General features: G+C 43.2%; 1 protein-coding gene across 1 annotated transcript; it reads left to right on the top strand.

Annotated features, from left to right (window-relative positions):
• The first annotated feature begins 1,639 nt into the window (after positions 1 to 1,639).
• On the top strand, positions 1,640 to 19,692 carry SARS (seryl-tRNA synthetase). The gene is made up of 11 exons (XM_012648526.1): positions 1,640 to 1,881; positions 8,157 to 8,227; positions 10,932 to 11,012; positions 11,992 to 12,150; positions 13,141 to 13,284; positions 14,423 to 14,578; positions 16,767 to 16,988; positions 17,535 to 17,664; positions 17,947 to 18,104; positions 18,807 to 18,936; positions 19,265 to 19,692. Exons 1-11 carry the CDS (start codon positions 1,746 to 1,748, stop codon positions 19,420 to 19,422), a joined length of 1,545 nt encoding a protein of 514 aa, XP_012503980.1. The 5' UTR covers positions 1,640 to 1,745; the 3' UTR covers positions 19,423 to 19,692.
• The last annotated feature ends 472 nt before the right edge of the window (positions 19,693 to 20,164 follow it).

Here is a 20,164-nt window from a genome sequence, read left to right as displayed (position 1 = left end):
TACCTGGCCCCACCTATACTTTTGATCAACCAGCTATAAATTGGGGTTTGATTAATTTACTGAGATGGCTCACAGAGCTCAGAGAAACATTTACCAGTTTATTAACCAGTTTACTGGTTTATTATAAAGGATATTACAAAGGATACAGATGAACAGCCAGATGAAGAGGAGATGGATAGGACAAGATGGAGGGAAGCTTCCATGCCCCCTCTGGGTGAGCCATCCTTCTGGTACCTCCTCGTGTTCAGCAACTTGGAAGCTCATCAACTTGTGTTCCAGGGTGTTTTTAGAGCTTGATGTTCAGCACCTCCCCCCACCCCCCACCTTCGCCCTTTCCTGGAGGTTGGTGGGTAGGGCTGAAAATTCCAAAACTCTAATCCTGCTAATAGGTAATCCAGCTTGGTCTTTCTGGTGACTGGCCCCATCCGGAGGCTATCTAAGGCCCCCACCCTAAATCATCTCATTAGAATAAATCAAGGTGTTATCAAAGGGGCTCATTATGAATAACAAAACACTCCTATTACTCAGGAAATTCCACAGGTTTTAGGAGCTGTGACAGGAACTGGGGACAAAGACTGAATATATTTCATATTATACATACATAACATGATAGATAGCTATGCCACACCCTCATCACAGGAGCCCATGAAGGTGGCATAAGACTCTAGCTCTGAAAAGGCATTCGGAGTGGGGCTCTGAAGCTTCTGTGGAAGGATGGGAGACTGGGGACAGGCCACCTCCAAATCCTCCAAATAATCTCCTGTTATCAGGAAGATTCTCTGATAACTTTGGCTTCAATTGGCAACCAGAATATTTCATTTGCAAGTTCCGGAAGTTTTTAAATTCAGGTATGATAAAATCTTTGTTCAAGGAGTTTTCAAATAGATCCAAGATATGATCTCAATACCTTGTACTGCCTTCAAATCTGCTAAATGTCCCCTTGGAAAAGTCCCTCCTTGTCTCTCTCTGAAATATTTCAAATGCACTTTCCCAACCTTATGATTATGTAAGGGTTGGTAAAGGGACAACATGGTTTACCCAATAATCAGATTAAGAAAGGTATCCCAGCTCTAAGGCAGGAAAGCAGGATCTTGAGTGGAGGTAACCCCGGGACTAAATATGCAGCCATACTCTTGTATCAGGATGGAGAAGAGAGCTGAGGTCAAGGGAAAAGGTCCAGTCGAAGGACTCAACCTTGTGAGAGGAAAACCGGCATCTGTTGGAGCCACCAGCTTCTAAGCCAGGGATGAGGGGGCAGGCCTCTGCCTAGCCTGAGATATGAGGAGGAAACCGAGACACTCACACTTTTAAGGGGCCATCAACTCTTGTTCCAGAGTGTTTTTAGAGCTTGATGTTCAGCACTTCCCCCCGCCCCCACCCTTTCCTGGATGTTGGTGGGTAGGGCTGAAAATTCCAAACCTCTAATCCTGCTAATAGCCAATCACTTGGTCTTTCCGATGACTGGCCCCATCCTGAGGCTATCTAGGGCCCCCACCCTACAGAAGACAGAGCCCCAGATAAGGCAGAAGCCCAAGACCATCCACTCTACCCTCCCCTCCCTCCGCGGCCCCGCCTGCAACACAGCCGCTTCCGGCCGAGAGGGGGCGCCAGCGCGCTCCCGCCGCGCCTGCGCAGGGAGGGCGGGTCAGCGCGCCGGCGCAGTGCGTCAGTCACAGGCTGGGTGTTGCAGTTTGGTCCTCGTTTTCCTGAGGTTTGGGCCAGCCAAAAGTCCAGCAGAAAAGAACATGGTGCTAGATTTGGATTTGTTTAGGGTGGATAAAGGAGGGGACCCAGCCCTCATCCGAGAGACACAAGAGAAGCGCTTCAAGGACCCGGGACTGGTGGACCAGCTGGTGAAGGCAGACAGCGAGTGGCGACGATGTAAGTACCGGGACGCGCGGGTTATCCCCCGATCCTAAACCAACTTCGTCTCTCGAATCAGGTCGCTGCTCCTGAGGTCACAGTTTCCACCCTTCGTCAGACACCCCCTTCCAGGCTGTGGTGGTTCCAAGGCTCTTATCCCAAAAACACAGCCTGGGAACCGGGGTCGTCCCACTTTATCATCCACCCCAGCGGCGCAAGGTCTCTTCCGCGCGTGCTCGGCGCGGAGCGCAGCTTATGTGCGCATGCGCATGTAGAGCTGTCAAGTCTTCCTGCCTCTTGGGTAACCAGGAGAAAGCCGGGGCCGGAGGTTTGGGAGGCCCCCTAACACTTAGCTTTGGTGGCCCCCAGTCTTTCTCATCTTCAGCAAGGACAGGGTGGTTTCCCTCTGTTCTGATAGGATTAAAGGCTTCTCCCCGAGACTGAATCACAATAGGTTCACTCCATCCATATCGGAAGCATTTGGGGACGTTGGAGGCCGCTCTTGGCTAAAAGCAGTGATCCCAGAGCTTTTAGGAAGACCATCCCCCTGACCTGTGAGCATACCTTTAAGCATCAGGAAAGTCTTTTCCGTGGTAGATCGGACTCGAGAGAAGGGTGCGGTCAGGCAAGAAAAGGCTCGTAATTATTGAGGCTGTTTAATTCTGGTTTGTGGAAGTTTTCCTTAAAAGACGTTGGCAGAGTTGGGCTAGAACCTGGAACTGTTCCGAGCATCTTTCATGAAGCTATATAAAACCATAGAACAATATGCCTGTCAATCTCTGCCTAGATTAACTGGAGTGGTCACTGGTTGGGCAAATGCTACCAAGCACATGTGATTCATTTTGTCTGATGCAATAGGTCTGCAACCAGCTGAGAGCCAGATTTATGACAGCATACTGCAAAGGCAACCGCTATCCAAGAGTGTGATGGATTTCTCTTAGGAAAATTGATTTTCCTAAGTTTATAAGGGCCTTGGGTACCAAAAGAATATTTGTTTAGCTTCATTTGTCTGCTGATTCTGTATACCTGAGGCACTCTAATGGGGTAGTTCGTTTGATTGTGAGATTCTGCACTTGAATCTGAAGTTTTGAGTTGCAATGGAATTGAATTTTGCCATATTTTCTGTCTAGGATAAAACTAGACTGAGCACTATTATACTGACTCTAAAGTCAGGAGTATCAGATTTTTGTGTCATTCCAACCATTAGCCAGTTGCTAAATGATTTTGAATGTGTCAGTTAGTCTCTTGTGTATAACGTACACATCTGTGGGAAGTTTTGTCTTTATGTGACAATTGGATGTGTGATGAGTTCTTCAGTGACAAAGATTGAATTTCTATTTATCTGTATATCCCAGCACCTAGAATATACATATATGTATATAAGATATACATATACACATATGTACATACAATCTCAATACATAGCACACTGCACCTGGTTCTTAGTAAGGGCTTGATAAAGATTTGTCGGCTGCATGAATATCTTCTGTGTTCAGGGTACTTTACACTCTTTATGAAAGGCAGTTTATGTAGTTTATTTTCAATGTGTGTATTAATTTGATTTTTTTCTACTTGACACCCTTTCCAATATTCTCTTTGCATCCAAAGGGTGTTCATGATTTTCCCCTAGTCCCTGGCCGCCCAATTAACATTGAACAGATCTTGTATCAAGGTTCTTTTGCATCTTGAACTTCAGATCAGAGGTTAGGGTTCTTCTATCATTGGCTGCAACAAGGACTTGAACCAGAGCCACATTAAGAACTCGGATCATGCTCCCTGACTGAGGACGCAGCAAGCTTCACCAAGCCCTCCATTACAACTATACCTATTTGTCTTCCTGTAGACTTCCAAGGTGCTACTAAGATTCCATGGAAAAAACAGGATTCTAATATAACTTGCAGTCATAATATCACATTGAAGTTTACCACAACTCTTCTAACTCCAGAGATTTGAACTGTGATTTCTTCTTTTTTATTCAGAGTAGTATAATGAGGCCACACTTGGGCATATTTGCCTTGGCTCTACTCCGAAAGCAACTATGTATCTGAAATCTGCTGCCAACTACAGGAATTCTATCCTCCCTAAAAAGTGCTATCCTGAGTGAAATTTCTTTTTACTATCAATTGAAGTTGTTATTTTCTCTTAACACTTACTATAGGTGCCTTAAGCCAGGTCCTAAATCATTATTTGCCCCAGCAGTTGTATTCCAACTTTCTAACTGCTTTCAGTTTCACCCTAATCTTACTCAGGGGGAGGCCATGTCCAGGGCACGTGATTTTTCTAGAATGCAAATCTCATCATTTCACTTGCTGGCTTAAGTTGTGCAGTAGCACTCATACCTTAGAGCAACACTGTCTGATGCTCCTCAACTTATGATAGAGTCATGTCCTGATAAACCCATGATAAGTTGAAAATATCTAAGTCAAAAATGCATTTAGAGCCGGGCAAGGTGGCGCATGCCTGTAATCCCAGTGACTTGGGAGAATGAGACAGGAGGATCACTGGAGCTCAGGAGTTCGAGTCCAGCCTGGGCAATATAGTAAGACCCTGTCTCTTAAAAAATTAGCCAGACATGGTAGTGTGCAGTAGTAGTTCCAGCTATTCAGGAGGCTGAGGCAGGAGGATCGCTTGAGCCCAGGAGTTCACAGTTATTGTGAGCTATGAAATCCAAATTTGTTTTGTTTTCTTTCTTTTTTTTTTTTTGAGACAGAGTCTCACTCTGTTGCCCTGAGTGGAGTGCTGTGGCATCAGCCTACCTCACAGCAACCTCAAACTCCTGGGCTCAAGTGATCCTCCTGCCTCAGCTTCCCAAGTAGCTGGGACTACAGGCACGTCCACAACCCGTAGCTAATTTTTCTATTTTTGGTAGAGATGAGGTCTTGCTCTTGCTCAGAGCTGGTCTCAAATCCGTGAGCTCAAGCGATCCTCCCACCTCAGCCTCCCAGAGTGCTAGGATTACGGCTTGAGCCACCGCGCCTGGCCCATATACGCATTTTTACATGTATCTTTTGTTAGACATAAAAACTTGTTTCCATTGGTATATACCCAGGAGTGAAATTGCTGGACCATAGGGTAGGCACATGTTTAGATTTAGTAGATAATGCCAAATCGTTTTCAAAGTGGTTGCAATGATCAGTATTCCTACCAGCAGCATCTAAGAGTTCCACTTGCTTGGCATTCTTGCCAATACTTGGCATCAACAGCCCTTTTAGTTTTAGCCATTCTGGTGGATATATATATCGGTGTCTCATTGTGGTTTTAATTTGCATTTTCCTGCTGACTAAAGATATTGAGCACCTTTTGATAAGTTCGATGGCATTTGGATAGCCTGTTTTGAAAAGTACCTGTTTAAGCCTTTTGACCAAATTTATTTGATTGTCTTTTTTTTAGTGATGCATAGGAATTCTTTATATATTTTGGAAAGAAGAATACCTATTAATACATATACTGCGGATCTCTTCTCCCAGTCTGTGACTTGCCTTTTCACTCTTTCAGTCTTTTGATGAATATAATTTCCTAATTTTAATGATATCTGATTCTTGTGTTCTGTTTAGGAAATACAGAATTTAAGCCTGCAAGTGAAATCATTAGATTTGTATGTCCTAAGCTTCAGAAGAGATTCTCCAGTTTTTTTCCTATAAGTTTTATTACTTTACCTTTCACATTTAAGTACATGATTCATCTCACATTAATCTTGGTGTATTGTGTGAGATAAGGATCAAAGGTTTTTATTTTCATGTGGAGAGTCAATTTCTCATGATAAGAACAGCAAACTGAAAATAGAAGGGAACTTCCTTAATTTGATAGTAGGCATTTACCAAAAACACCCCATAGCTAACATTTTTCTTAATGATGAAATATTGAATACTTTCTCCCTGAGGTTAGGAACAAGACAAGGATGGCCATTATCACCACTTCTTGTCAACATCATGCTGAAGGTTCCAGACAGTATGATATAAGGCAAGAAACAGAAATAAAAGATTGGAATGGAAGAAATAAAACTGTCATTATTTGCAGATCACTTCATAGTGTGTGTAGTATCTGAACTATTAAAATTAAATACAGGGTATCCCAAAAGTCTCTATACAAAGGAAAAATTTTGTAATGAAAATTTTGTAAATAAAGATACATTTAGCTAAATTTCCTATTTTCCTTATGTATGGTGACTTTTGGGACGCCCTGTAACTTTAGCAAGATCACTGGATACAATATACAGAATCAAAAGTATTTCTATATACAAATAACAATGAAAAAGCATCTGATACCTAGAAGTATATCTAGTAAATAACATTCAAGACTCTTACACTGCTGAGCGTGATGGCACGGCACCTGTAATCCCAGCTACTTGGGAGGCTGAGGTGGGAGGATTGCTTGAGCCTAGGAAGTCTGAGGCCAGCCTGGGCCTTAGTGAGACCCTGTTTCTAAAGAAAGAAAATAAAAAATGATAAAGACACCAAAGAGTTTTTTTTTATTTTTTGGCAACACTTTTTGTTTTTGTTTTGTTTTTTTGATTTTTTGGTTTTGAGACAGAGTCTCACTCTGTTTCCTGGGCTAGAGTGCTGTGGCGTCAGCCTAGCTCACAGGAACCTCAAACTCCTGGGCTCAAGTGATCCTTCTGCCTCAGCCTCCCAAGTAGCTGGGACTACAGGTGTATACCACCATGCCCGGCTAATTTTTTCTATATGTTTTTAGTTGTCCAGCTAATTTCCTTCTATTTTTAGTAGAGACGGGCTCTTGCTCTTGGTCAGGCTAGTCTTGAATTCCTGAGCTCAAACAATCCACCTGCCTGCTGATAAGCCACTGCGCCTGTCCATTTTTTGGCCACACTGTTTTGAAGACAGCAAAGAGATTTTTTTAAAAAAGGACTTCTACACTGAAAACTACAAAACATTGCTGAGAGAAAGTAAAGATAATGAAGGGATAGATATGCTATATTCATTGATTGAAACATTCAACATTGTTACAATGTTGGTTTTTGTCTTACTTTCTTTTATATTCCCAACCCTTACCATGGTGCCTTGCAAATAGGAAGGACTAAATAAAATACAATTTTTTAAAACTTTATTTCAGAATAATTATAGATTCACAGGAAGTAGCAAAAATAGTAGAGAGGTCTTGTGTACACTTCACCCAGTTTACCCCAGTGGTAACAGCTTACATAACTAGTACAACATTAAAACCAAGAAATTGACATTGCTACAATCCACAAACCTTACTCAGATTTCACCAGCTTTACATACCCTTCTGTGTGTGTGCGTGTATGTTTCTATGTGATCTTCTCATGTGTGTAGATTTGTGTAACCACCACTACACTCAAGGTACAGAACTGTTTCATCACCACGAAGGTCCTTCTTGCTATCTGTCCCTTTGTAGTCCCTTCCCGTTGCCTTCTGTCTAACCCCTGGCAACCACTTATCTATTCTCCGTCTCTATCTCTATAGTTTTGTCAATGTGAGTAAGTGAATGAGAAGATAGTTACATCATTTTGTACTAAAGTTTAGTTAAAGAGATATCAAAGGGGGAAGCTTATTGGCAAAGCCTTAGGGTAACTGTTAATATGTCCAGGTGCTATCTCATTTCTAGTCATCAATTTTACCTCTCAAAACCTTGATTTTTACCATATTGCCCCTAATGCTTAGATTCAAGAGGTCCAACTTTTGTTTACCAGAGTTACACTGATGAACCGTAATACCAAAATGCTAATTTAGGCCAATATGTTTGGCGATTAGTGCACTGTCTTTCCCAAAGGAAGAAACTATAAGAAACTAAATCGTATAAGAAACTAAATTATTCTCAAGGCTGCCAGATGAGCATTATATGAGAGCAAAGGCATAACATTAACCAGCATAGAGCATAGAGATGTAGCAACCAAGTTCATGGGAATAGAAACATGATTGCCCTCTTTCTAGATTCTTGTGCAACAGCGCATAGTTTCCTTAAATCAGTTTTAAGATAATCGGGCAGGTTACAGTTACTTGAGTATCTTCCAAGTTTCTCAGATGTGTTACTCTACAGTGGTGTCATACAGACTATGATACTTTTAAATTTCAGTCTCAGAATGACCTTTTCCTTGACACCAAATGCTGGGGATACACTACTGTAGTCACCAATATATGCCAACTAAATTTGGGGCTCTAAAGCTCTAAGACTTCACCATTTTATGAGGCAGATCCTTCTGTCCTACTTGCATTTTGGCCTTAAGCTGAGATCAGTACTAAGGTGCCATGATCATGAGAAGGGAGTATCTTTTATGAGTGTTTCTTTGGTATATTCTTGGGTTTTTTTTTTCTTAGGCAGATTTCGGGCAGACAACTTGAACAAGCTGAAGAACCTATGCAGCAAGACAATCGGAGAGAAAATGAAGGTAAGAAATCTCAGTAACAAACAGCCTTGAGGGCTTGAGCAAAGGTATTTGATCGTGTTCTTAGTTAATATTCACAGAAGTTATAACTCAATGTCTAAGTCTATGAGATGCTGAGTTTCTTACCATAGGGGGGAACATTATATTAAAAAGAAAAGGAGAGAGGGAACTAAGAGGCACTTTCATTGACTTTAGGGTAAGTGTCTTCTGTGTTCAGATGAGATTCTTGCCACACAAGTCATTGTCTATTCTGATCTTGTAATAGGAATATAAATTCCACCAGTCATCCCTTCCAGGCTCAACCTATGGTACCAGAAAGGTTTTCTTGTGGCAGGCTTCAGATCTTTCTTCCTGGGATAGTCATGCTTCATAATGAAAAGAGCACAGATATGGAGTCCAAATCTTGCCTTGTCCTATTAGTTATGTGACTTTTAGACAAGTTAACTCCTGAGCTTCAGTTTTCTCATCTGTAAAATGACAATACTCACACTCACCCATAGAATGGAATAGTTAGAACTAAATTTCTTTTTAAATGTAGAAAACTTGGCACAGTGTCTAGAACATGTAGTTGTTCAGCAATTGCGAGTTACAGTAGATGGCAAGTAGTTACTGGCCTTCATCCAAAAACGCCTTCCTATGCCTGAAAAGACATTAAATTTCAGCTTTTGCTTTGGTATCCAGAATGGTTCATGTTTTTAACCTTTCTTCAGAAATACCCATTTAGCTCCTTAATCGCTTTTTAAAAAGCATATTAAATGCACTTTACAATCTAGATTATTTTTAAGTTGTAAACCTCCAAACTAAACCAAAAAAATTTATAGCATTTTGGAACCAATAAAGAGCATAACAAAAAGATTATCTTGGGATTTGAGCACCTTACACTTAACTTCACTATAGTCTGCATCCTTCTCTTTGACTACATTGTATATGTAACCCTTTCAGCTGTGGAAACTGATACAATCATAGTTTCTTCCTGTGGGACTCTTGATGCTTAATCATTTACATGTCAGGGGCCCCTAATTATGTTAATTTCTATGTAAACCCCTGCCTGGATGTTCTTTGGGGGCATATACACTTATAGTGCCAGCCAGGTATTTTTTTGTAGCAAGAAGGTGGGAGTGTTTTCATTTACAATAACATTCTTAGATCCGACTTTGCTGCTAGCCATGCAGGGAATGTTCATGCATCCTGTCCATTGGAATGGTGGAAATAGTGCTTTAGTGTGTGCTCCAGTACTTTCATAGATATCTCATTTTGGTTTTGATCCTTATTGCAAACCTGGAGTGTAGATAGAATATTTGTCAGCCCTATTTAAAGGGTAAGGGAATAGGCTTAGGAAATTCAGGAGCTTGCTTAAAATCACACCCTAAGTTAGTTGCGGAGGCAGACTTTGAACTTAGAACTTGAATTTGCTGCCTAATAGACTGTCAATAGCAAGGGAGCCTCATAACTATTTTGCTAGCACGTGTTCACCCTGCCTATACTGCCATTGCAAAAATCTTGAGATTTAGGCCATTTTTTTCCTACCTCAGTAATCTCTGCTTATTCTATCAAGATTCATTCTGATATTTTCAGATTTTTCCTGCTTTTTAAGGTGATTTTGCTGTGAGGCACTGAAGTGTGTGAGTGGGGTTATGGGTTAGAATCCTGACTTTTCACTTTGGTGTATAAGAAAGTGTAATGAACCTAAAGGATTTCCACACTTTACCTTTAGAAGATTTAGTCCCTTCTTGCAACTCAGCTTTGTGCAGTAGGATATGAGGTTGCATAAACATCATTGCCTACTGTTGTATGTAGAGAATAAAAAAATCTTTGGGGCATCGGACATGATTTCTACACTTTGTTTTACTTATACTTGCAAAGCAGGTGCTTAATTTTCTCAAATTATTTTTATACAGGTTTTGCTGAGGTCTTAGATATCTTGTTATAATAGCCTTTGACTCATTTTCTTTGAACTCTTTTTAATTTAAAAAGAATTTGACTTTTTTTGGAAACACACTTTGAGAGAATTTGACATTTAAAATTGGTGTTAAAATTGCCTGGTTCTGTGCAAGAACTAGAAATGATGATTTGGCAGAATATCATAAAGGAGGGTGAGAAGAGAAACTGGAGAGAAAGAAACCTAGCCCTGGTTCCACCCTGGCCATTTTGTCAAATTGCATTGATTGCTCTAAACTTAGTTCTAGATTCTGTGACTTTTTGTTTTGTTTTCCTTGACTATCTGATGTTCCCTCATTCCATCCATTTTTTCCCCCTTAGTCTTAGTGCTGGGATTGTTCTTAGCAGGCAGGCAAGATTCACACCCAGGCATGTGCCTCAAGGCTCACTCTGTGCACCACAGTGCCTCTCCTGCGGTTTATGATTCATGAACATTTCAAATACGTCCTCTTTTGATTCTTGTGATGTTCCGCGTCCAGGGAAAGGCATTCTTCTTGTGTTCTTGATGATGTTAACTCTGACCTCAACAGGTTAATTGATTTTTCCAGGAGCAAAAAGCTGGGTAGGAAGTGGCAGAATAGGGACTTGAAACTTTGACTTCAGGCTTCCAATTTACTAGTTTTTCTCCTACCTGTTGCATCTTTTAGAAAAAGTTATGTAGAAAGTTCTGCGATTAGTTTATATGATGTATTAATTTGGTATGTACTTCATAAAACAGCGCCAGAGATTTTCTTTTATTTAATCATGTTGGGGTTTTTTCTTCCTGCAGAAAAAAGAGCCAGTGGGAGATGATGAATCCATTCCAGAGACTGTATTAAATTTTGATGACCTCACTGCGGACACTTTAGCTGTAAGTTATCGTCCTTTTCTAAGTCGGCATCTCTGTTCTTTTTTCTTAGCTTTGTTCCTAGACAGCGAATGCCGACACGCTGCTCCATGCTGCATTGTGGCATCCTTGAATTTTTGCCACTGGGAAATGTCCCCACCTACTCTCGTTGTATTCTATACTTGAGCATTTATCAGACAGCAGAGACAGAGACAGATGGAGTAGGAAAATCAAGGGTAGGAAGAATAGAAAAAACAATGGAACTGTGTTTGGTTTATATAACTCCATTTTCTACACTTTATTTCACAAAATCAAGGTACTTTTCAACTTATTGCAATACAGTAAAAATTCACTACATTGGGCTTAAAGTAGTAATTTTTGAGTGTTTTAGTCACTGAGCCCTTTCTTGAAACCCTTAACACATAGCAAGAACATAAACCAAAGAAACAAAGTTGCTGTGCTTGAAGGGCTAGGTTGGCAGCCTATTCTGCCTAACCCTATCTACTAAGGGTTCCCCCAAAGGCAGTCAGAGCCCAGTTTGAAACTTCTGCAATAAGGAATACAAAATAAGCTTAAGACAAGGTCTCTTACTCCTAATAAACTTATAATCTTCCTAGAGAACCATTAAATGTAGTACATCACAGAATGCAAAATTGGTTCGATTGGGAAAATCAGAAAGTGCAAATAAAAGGGAAAGTTCTCTTAAGAGAGCCACAGTATTAAAACTCCTGAGATGTTTGGGAACAATAGGAGTGGCAAGAATTTATCCATTTCTGCCTTAGGCAACCCCAAAGAAAAATGCCAATGGATTTGCACAGAAAGACTCTATATCTCCCTGTGTAAAATAAATCTCAGTTCTTCAAAAGCCTTCATTTTCAGTTTTTAAAATGCTGCCACAAGGGTTGTCATCATAGCACAACGGGGTTAGGGCAACAGAATCTTATTCCTGTACTGTCCTTGATTCACTGTGTCCTGCTTGTGGGCCTGGCCTGATTATCTACAGAAACTGAGCGTCTCACAAATCAAAAAAGTCCGACTCCTCATTGACGAAGCCATTCTGAAGTGTGATGCTGAGCGGATAAAGCTGGAAGCAGAGCGATTTGAGAACCTCCGAGAGATCGGGAACCTTCTGCACCCCTCTGTGCCCATCAGTAACGATGAGGTAGGTGGCTGCACCGCAGCAGGAAGCCACCTTACTTTGTCGCTGTCTCTGTGAGGGTGGGGTGGGAGGAGAACTGTGAAACACTGGCACTCTGTCAGAAGCAGGCTCTTTGTATATTCCCTCTGCCCACCAATTGAGAATTGCAGGAGTCAGATCCTTGCCGGATTGGGAAGTAGCAGAGACAGCAGGTAGGAGGAGACTCCTGGCACCGAAATCTCTTCTAAATAGAGCTGCTGTCCTCCGCTGCGTGTTGCCCGTGGTAGCAGCAGTCTGGTGGGAGGGATCTGTTAAATCAACCTAACCCCCTCACCCACACCCCGCTGAGAAGCTGCAGGTTGAAGGGAAATCTGCATGACAAAAGTTTCCTGCTGAGCTGGAGCTTCTCCAGCACAAAGCTGTTCTGAGCCCAGCCTTTGTTCCCTGACACCCCAGCCGTGGCAGGGCCCATCTGTGCCTCTTTCATTCATTCCCTGGTGAACGTTAAACTCACTGCGGCTGGGGTGTGCAGGAGGCCACTGAGCAGAGATCGTGAGCAGACTTGGGAGGTCAGGGCCCTAGCCCGCCCTCATGTGGCCCTGGGACCAATAAGAGCCCGGAAAAAAAATCTACTTTCTCCTCTGCACCCTAGGCGATGCTGGTTGGGGGGGGTGGGTGGGGGGGCAGTTCTCCTTGTGCAGGATTTGAGGAGACATTTAAAAGGGTAAAAAAAAAAAAAAAACAACCAAAAACCCCTGAGAGAATGCTATAGATTACTTGGAAAATCTTGATTTCCCAGTTTCATTGCTAGAGTTGCTTCTAGGACTTTGTAAATTTTTATTTCTCTGTTGAGTAGCAAATTCTCTTCTCTAGTCACTGTACACAATGACCAAAGCCTAGTGTATAAGTTAAGCCATGGCATCATGAAGCTAGGTTGTTCTTGGAATGGGGTTTGGAAAGATGGAGATTATAGAATTAGGAAATCATGTATCTTTCTGGGTCTTGTTTCCTTAGGACGCTGACAACAAAGTAGAGAGGATTTGGGGCGACTGTACGGTCAGGAAGAAGTACTCTCACGTGGACCTGGTGGTGATGGTAGATGGCTTTGAAGGCGAAAAGGGAGCCGTGGTGGCTGGAAGTCGAGGGTACTTCCTGAAGGTAAGAGTTGGAAACCAGTAGGGATAGGATTATAAAGAGGGAACTAAAATTTTTTTTTTTTGCAGAAAAACATAATCTACTTAAAGAGGCCTACAGCTCCACCATTTGTACTCGCCTTTCTGCAAATGTACTGGCAATTAGATGCAATTCTCTTTCTAAAGCCAGAGAGGGCTTATCAGGATTCCATAGAACAAAAGCCACTAAATGAACCTCCATAATGAAGATACGTTTTGCTGACTGAATCAGAACAGTCTCTGCCTCTCAGGAGCTCAGTATAATTGGACAGTCAGACAAGTAACAAAGAATCAAAACCCACTATGATAAGTGCTGTGGTATGAGTAGGCCCAGAGGGCTTTGAGAACAGGTAGCTGGAGGCAATAAACCCAGATTAGCTGGGGCAGGGGCAGATGGATTCATGGAAGCCTTCCAGAGAATATGGTAAAATAATTTTTTGAAATACTGCATATGAATACATATATGTAAGTATGTTTTATGTATACAAATGAGTCCAGTGTTTTAAGAATTAGCACAAGAAGGCCAGGCGTGGTGGCTCATGCCTGTAATCCCAACACTTTGGGAGGCTGAAGTAGGAGGATCACTTGAGGCCAAGAGTTCAAGACCAACCTAGGCAACATAGCAAGACCCCGTTTCTGCAAAAAATAAAATAAAAAATTAGCCAGTCATAGTTGAGTGCGCCTGTAGTCCTAGGTACTTGGGAGGCTGATGCAGGAGGATCACTTGAGCCCGAGAATTGGAGACTGCAGTGAGCTATAATCACACCACTGCACTCCAGTGTGGGTGACAGAGTAAGACCTTGTCTCTTAAAAAAAAAAAAGAACTAGCATAAGAAAACTCTACCATGTACCCTGGGTAAATATTCCTTTTCCCTTAAAAGTAAGGGAAGATCTTAAAGAGAAGTCTGAAGTCTCTTAACAGTGTGCCTATATGACAAGCTGGGCTTTGGTGTGACAAAAGAATCTCTTGAGTCAGTCGCTGCGGTACATGGTTTTGTTGGCCTCCTGTATGCCCCTGGGTAGTTCTGTTCTCTTGCCCCGGTTGCCTCTCAGTGTCAGTTCTAGCAGGTGAACATGACAGTGACAGGACCCAATCACATGGTACTGTGTCTCTTCTCCTTTAGGGGGTCCTGGTATTCCTGGAGCAGGCACTCATCCAGTATGCCCTTCGCACCTTGGGAAGTCGGGGCTACACTCCCATTTATACTCCCTTTTTCATGAGGAAGGAGGTCATGCAGGAGGTGGCACAGCTCAGCCAGTTTGATGAAGAACTTTATAAGGTGAGTAGCCAGGGCATGTGGCAGAATGACTTCTTGAGTTATGTAGCCTAAACTTCAATGATACAGAGCAGCACTTTCCAACAGAACTTTCTGCAATGATGGAAATGTTCTATATTGTGACTCCTGAGCACTTAAAATGTGGCTAGTGTAACTTAGGAAGCAAGTTTCTAATTTTAATTAATTTAACAGCCACATGTGGCTAGTGGCTGCCATATTGGACAGCACAGATACAGAGCCTCTTATCATTCCCTAGGTGATCTTTATGATATATCTAAATTAAGCATACTTTAACACCATGAGCTTAGAAAAGGAGCCTATTTATTGGGTGCTTGAACAAAAGGAAATTGTAGAAGTGGCACTGATCTCCCAGTCCCCTTCCCATGTCCTCCCACTCCTGACCCCAGACTAGAAGTTTCTACAGATCGAGGCATCTTGCCTTGGGATGGGTGTGGCTTCCAGTTTGTGACTTCTTCTCAACCATGGACCATTTCAGGGAGAGCCAGAGGATTCAAGTCAGGGTTCAGAATGTCATTCTGATCAACTGGCTCTAACACCAATGGTAGCACCCCAGTCTGTGTCCAGCACTCAGAATTTCTAGAGCGTCTCTGCTAATAGCCGTGCATTGCAGCAGAGTCTGCTTCTCACTTGTCCCTCTCCTTCAGGACTCCTCTGTCAGAAGTGGGGGCTTTGTTCTTACTGGCTTACTTCCTCCCCAGACCCATGTGGAGGAAGAGTTAGACAGCTGCTGTTGGGCTCATCTGACTTATTTTATGCAGGGAGATAAGTTTAATATTTAGAAATGTCTTTCCAGTGGTCCTGTCGATGAGGCTGAAGTTACGGTTTCATTCAAGATACACTGGGAAACAAAATGTTCTCTCTAAACCCTGAGCATTAGTGTAGCCTTGGCATCCTCCTTCTCTTCTTTCTTTCCTTTCTTTTAATGAGAGGAGGAATGTGTTCGTGTATCAGCTAAAACCTGTTTTACCTTTTCTCTTTTTTTCTAATTTCAACTCCCAAGGTTGGATAATCACCAACAGAACTGTAGAAATATCCACTGCAGGTAATACCAGGGAGAAACTGATGTGGAGTATTACAAGAAATATTAGCAGCTAGGGTTCCCTGTGTTTTCTGCATCCTCCCTCTCTTATCCAGATGCTTTTTGGATCTACAAATAGGAAGAACCCCAGGTTTCTATAGTGAGGAATTTTGGCTGGCATTTCTTCCCTGATCTAAACCTCAGTTTGTTCATTCTCTAGAGCAGTACTGTCCAACAGAACTTTCTGCAGTGATGGAAATGTTCTATATCTGCATGATCCAGCATGGCAGCCACTGGCTACGTGAGACTGTTGAGCACTCAAAATGTGGCTAGTGCAACTGAGGAGCTAAACTTTAATTTAATTCAATAGCCATATGTGGCTAGCGCCTGTGCTGCATCAGGCTGCGCAGCTCTAGAGATTTCCTTTGTTTATGTGAATGGCCCCACAGGGTTTAACTTCTAACTGTCAGGTAGCAGGGTAGTTTTCTAGGCCTCCAAACATGGGCCTAGAGGAAGTTTTCTCCTCTACATCTTTTGTTTGTTTGTTTGTTTGTTAAAATAATGCCACATCATAGAGAATTTAGAAATGAGTAGGGGATATTATCTACTTTCCCATTGCCCTGAAACAATTGTCATTTTTAAATAATCTCCTTGCAGCTTTTTCCCTACTTATGTCATTTTCACATAATTATAATCACAATGTACGTAGATTGCCTTTTGACTTAACATTATGTCAAAAATGTTTTTCTGTATTACCGTATGGTCTTCATAATCATTTTTAATGGTTGCGTAATATTACATGGACTGGACATAGGATAGTCAGCTCTTCCCCTGTTGAGTATTTAGGGGGCTTCCTTTCTTGCTGTCAATAAATAAATAACTTTGACTATAAACAGACAATAAACCTTGTGTTTTCCTTATTAGATAAGTGAAAAATAAGCCCCTTAATTTGCATTCCTTTGATCTCTATCAGGGACCCCATTTTGGACTGACCCGTTACCATTACCTTATCCTTTTAGCATTCCCTCCCCACTCCCAGGCAGGGATTTAAGAATATTCTTCCTGCCCTGTCCCCGGTATCTTTCCTATGGTTTCTTGTTCTAGCCAAGGTCCTCCTTCACTCTTAACTGGCATAGGTCCCTTCTTCCACAGGTGATTGGCAAAGGCAGTGAAAAGTCCGATGACAACTCTTATGATGAGAAATACCTGATTGCCACCTCAGAGCAGCCCATTGCTGCCCTACACCGGGACGAATGGCTCCGGCCGGAGGACCTGCCCATCAAATATGCTGGTCTGTCCACCTGCTTCCGCCAGGAGGTGGGCTCACATGGCCGTGACACCCGTGGCATCTTTCGAGTCCATCAGTTTGAGAAGGTGAGTAGCAGGTCAGAGTAAGGAGAGGAGCCTTCTGTCTGCCCAGGGTGGTTAGAGAAGAGACAGGGTTTATGTTGCTGGGGCGCATCCTGGCCCCCAATTTTCCTCTCATTGCTATGTCTGTGTTTCTGGGGAAGAGCCTGGGAAGCACGTGGTGGAGTGTGGACCGAGACAGCCTAAAAACAAATGCGCACCGCGCCGCTTACCAGCTATGTGACACTGGACAAGCTTCATAACCTCTTTGTGCTCAGTTTCTGCCTCCGAAAAAGGAGGACAATAATAATAGTGCCTACCTCACCAGGCCTACTGTGAGGATTATCCTAGTTACCGTGTGCAAAGCACTCAGAACAGTGGCTGGCGTGGGTATATGGCGAGCTGTCTGTGTAAGCATTTGTTCTTGTTGCAGTGCGCTCCCTGTTGCTGGAGGCCCAGCTTTGCTGCCTCTTCATGGTGTAGGAATAGGTCTTCATTGCAAAGACATCTCCCACTTCAGTCCTTTATTCACCCTATACCATTGTCACCATCTCCTTGGGTCCCCCTCTGCAGATTGAACAGTTTGTGTACGCATCGCCCCATGACAACAAGTCGTGGGAGATGTTTGAAGAGATGATCACCACCGCTGAGGAGTTCTACCAGTCTTTGGGGATCCCTTACCACATTGTGAATATTGTCTCAGGTATGGGACCCGTCATCTTCTCAGCCTCCCTCTCCTGCGTCCCACAGACACCACCCTCACCAGCTGAGCTACCACACTAAGAAATAGCTCACAATGCAACTCATTACCCATATTAATTAAAATATCACACTCTCCTCACTTGGGAGTGTTTAGTGATAAGCCTATCTGGGTGCAGTTTCACTTCTGGGGATAGGACATGAATTAAAGAATTCTTCAGGCTCACTAAAGGTTAGCCTCCTGAAATACCATCCCTCCGTGAATTCTAGGGGTTTTTCCTTACAGGTTCTTTGAATCATGCTGCCAGTAAGAAGCTCGACCTGGAGGCCTGGTTTCCGGGCTCGGGAGCCTTCCGGGAGTTAGTCTCCTGTTCTAATTGCACGGATTACCAGGCTCGCCGGCTCCGCATCCGATACGGGCAGACCAAGAAGATGATGGACAAGGTAGACAGCCCCCAGGGAGGTGGGAAGCAGGGCTTCGGCACAGAACGCATCCATCCTATTTCTCAGCCCTTGGGGAACATTAGCTCCCAGCATCATGGGAAAATCTGAGCTTCTCAATCTGTACCAAAAAGGGAACCTAAAAATGACCTCTACTGAGTCAGAACTGAATTCTTCTAAATAGAAACCTAAATCTAGCTCTATTCTGCAAGGTAATTCTACCTTTTCTCTTTTTGGCTTTGTTTTTCTTAACTCCAGAGAAAGAATAATCTCCATTTATCTACACAGAACAAGTTGGAGGCAATGTCTTCCCTCTTCTCACCCAAGAAGGTCTGGGTTGTAAGCTTATCTCTTCAAACCCAATCTTCAGGCCCTAATCTTTTGCAAGTCAGGGGCTTGGAAGGGGTTAAAAGGAGAGGCCACAGTAGTAGTTTCTTCCTTCCCTCAAAGGGCCCAACTCCACAGAATACTGGGATCTACCACTTGTCACTCAGGGAAGCATGAGGAATCTATTCAGAGTTGTCTACTAAGGAATAAATACCAAACAGATTCTAGTTTAGAAAAAAGTTGATAATGGGTAGAACCCTTCATTTTGATTTGTTTAGTTGGAGTTGGGGGGTTCTGGTTGAGTGGATGGTTTCTGGTCATCAGTGAGACCGGCTGAGAGTTGAGTTTAACTTTCCCTCTGGGACACTCTCTTCCCAGGTGGAGTTTGTCCACATGCTCAACGCTACAATGTGCGCCACTACTCGTACCATCTGCGCCATCCTGGAGAACTACCAGGCAGAGAAGGGCATCATTGTGCCTGAGAAACTGAAGGAGTTCATGCCACCAGGTAAAACTCCCAGCTCAGCTCATTTTCCCTTGCCTTCTTTTCTGCCTTCACACTCTTCTGATTAGCAGGCCCCGTTCAGGATGTACCAAGTTTTCTTGTTAAGACACAGTCCCTTGAAACTCTGTCTACCCCGAATGCTGGGCAGTGCTGGGGGCTGGCTGAGGAAGTAGCCTAGCCAGGTATGGTATTTAAATGCTGCTAAAATTCATACTAGGGAAGAAAAGAATAAATGAAACCAGTGCCTATTAAGGGGACCCCTTTGTTTAAAGAGATCATTGTCCCCGTCTCTGAGAAACGATGGGTCATTTGGTTGGCTCTTACCTCCCAGGACTCCAAGAACTGATCCCCTTTGTGAAGCCTGCACCCATTGACCAGGAGCCATCAAAGAAGCAGAAGAAGCAACATGAGGGCAGCAAAAAGAAAATGGCAGCAAGAGATGTCACCCTGGAAAACCGGCTGCAGAATATGGAGGTCACTGATGCCTGAACATTCCTGCCTCCCAGTTTGCCAGGCTTTCATTTCTGTCTGCTGGGATCGCAGAGCCTGCCCAAGAGCAGGGAAGCCAAGCACCCACTCATTGCCCTGCTCCCATCTGACTGCATAGGTAGAAGGGCAACAGTCTGTCAAATACAACACACGTTGTCTCTTCGCATGGGCATAGGAGCTAATCACTGATGACTGATGAAACCATGTAATAAAACATCCCTGGGGAGGGCTCAGGACTCTTCCTCAGTCTTCTACCCAGGACTTGAGCCCTGTCTCTGACGGTTCCTCCTGAGACTGTACTCACTCCAAATAGGGCTGCCCCCTCTGTGTAGCAAGTCAGACAGCCTTTGGGCAAGTAGGCGAAGGCGGGTAGATTTTGTAAAGGCTTCAGGGAAGGCGAAAACCTGGAGTCTTAGACGCACAAGCTTGCAGGACAAGGGCCAGGACCCTCCTTTATAATTTTGCTTCTGCTTAAGAGCATTGCGATAATTGACTAGCTTAGAGACCAGAGTTGATGTAAAAGTCTCTTAGCACTTCTTTTCCCTAGGAAGGGCTCCACGGAAAGGGAGAGAAGCTGTATTTAATTTAGGAGCCCCTGGATTCAAGAGCATGGGTCAGGGTCTCATGAACAGCGGCTTCTCTCTTTACAGCAACCCCAGATGGGGAGACCCGCTGCATAGCAGCTTGTTGCTGCAACTCCAAGGGATTGAGACAGGCAGCAGGGCACAGGGAGGGGAAGAAT

The sequence above is a fragment of the Propithecus coquereli genome, unplaced genomic scaffold (assembly GCF_000956105.1).
Source record: "Propithecus coquereli isolate 6110/MARCELLA unplaced genomic scaffold, Pcoq_1.0 Scaffold289, whole genome shotgun sequence".
NCBI classification, from domain to species: Eukaryota; Metazoa; Chordata; class Mammalia; order Primates; family Indriidae; genus Propithecus; species Propithecus coquereli.
This window is presented reverse-complemented; position numbering and strand designations above follow the sequence as displayed.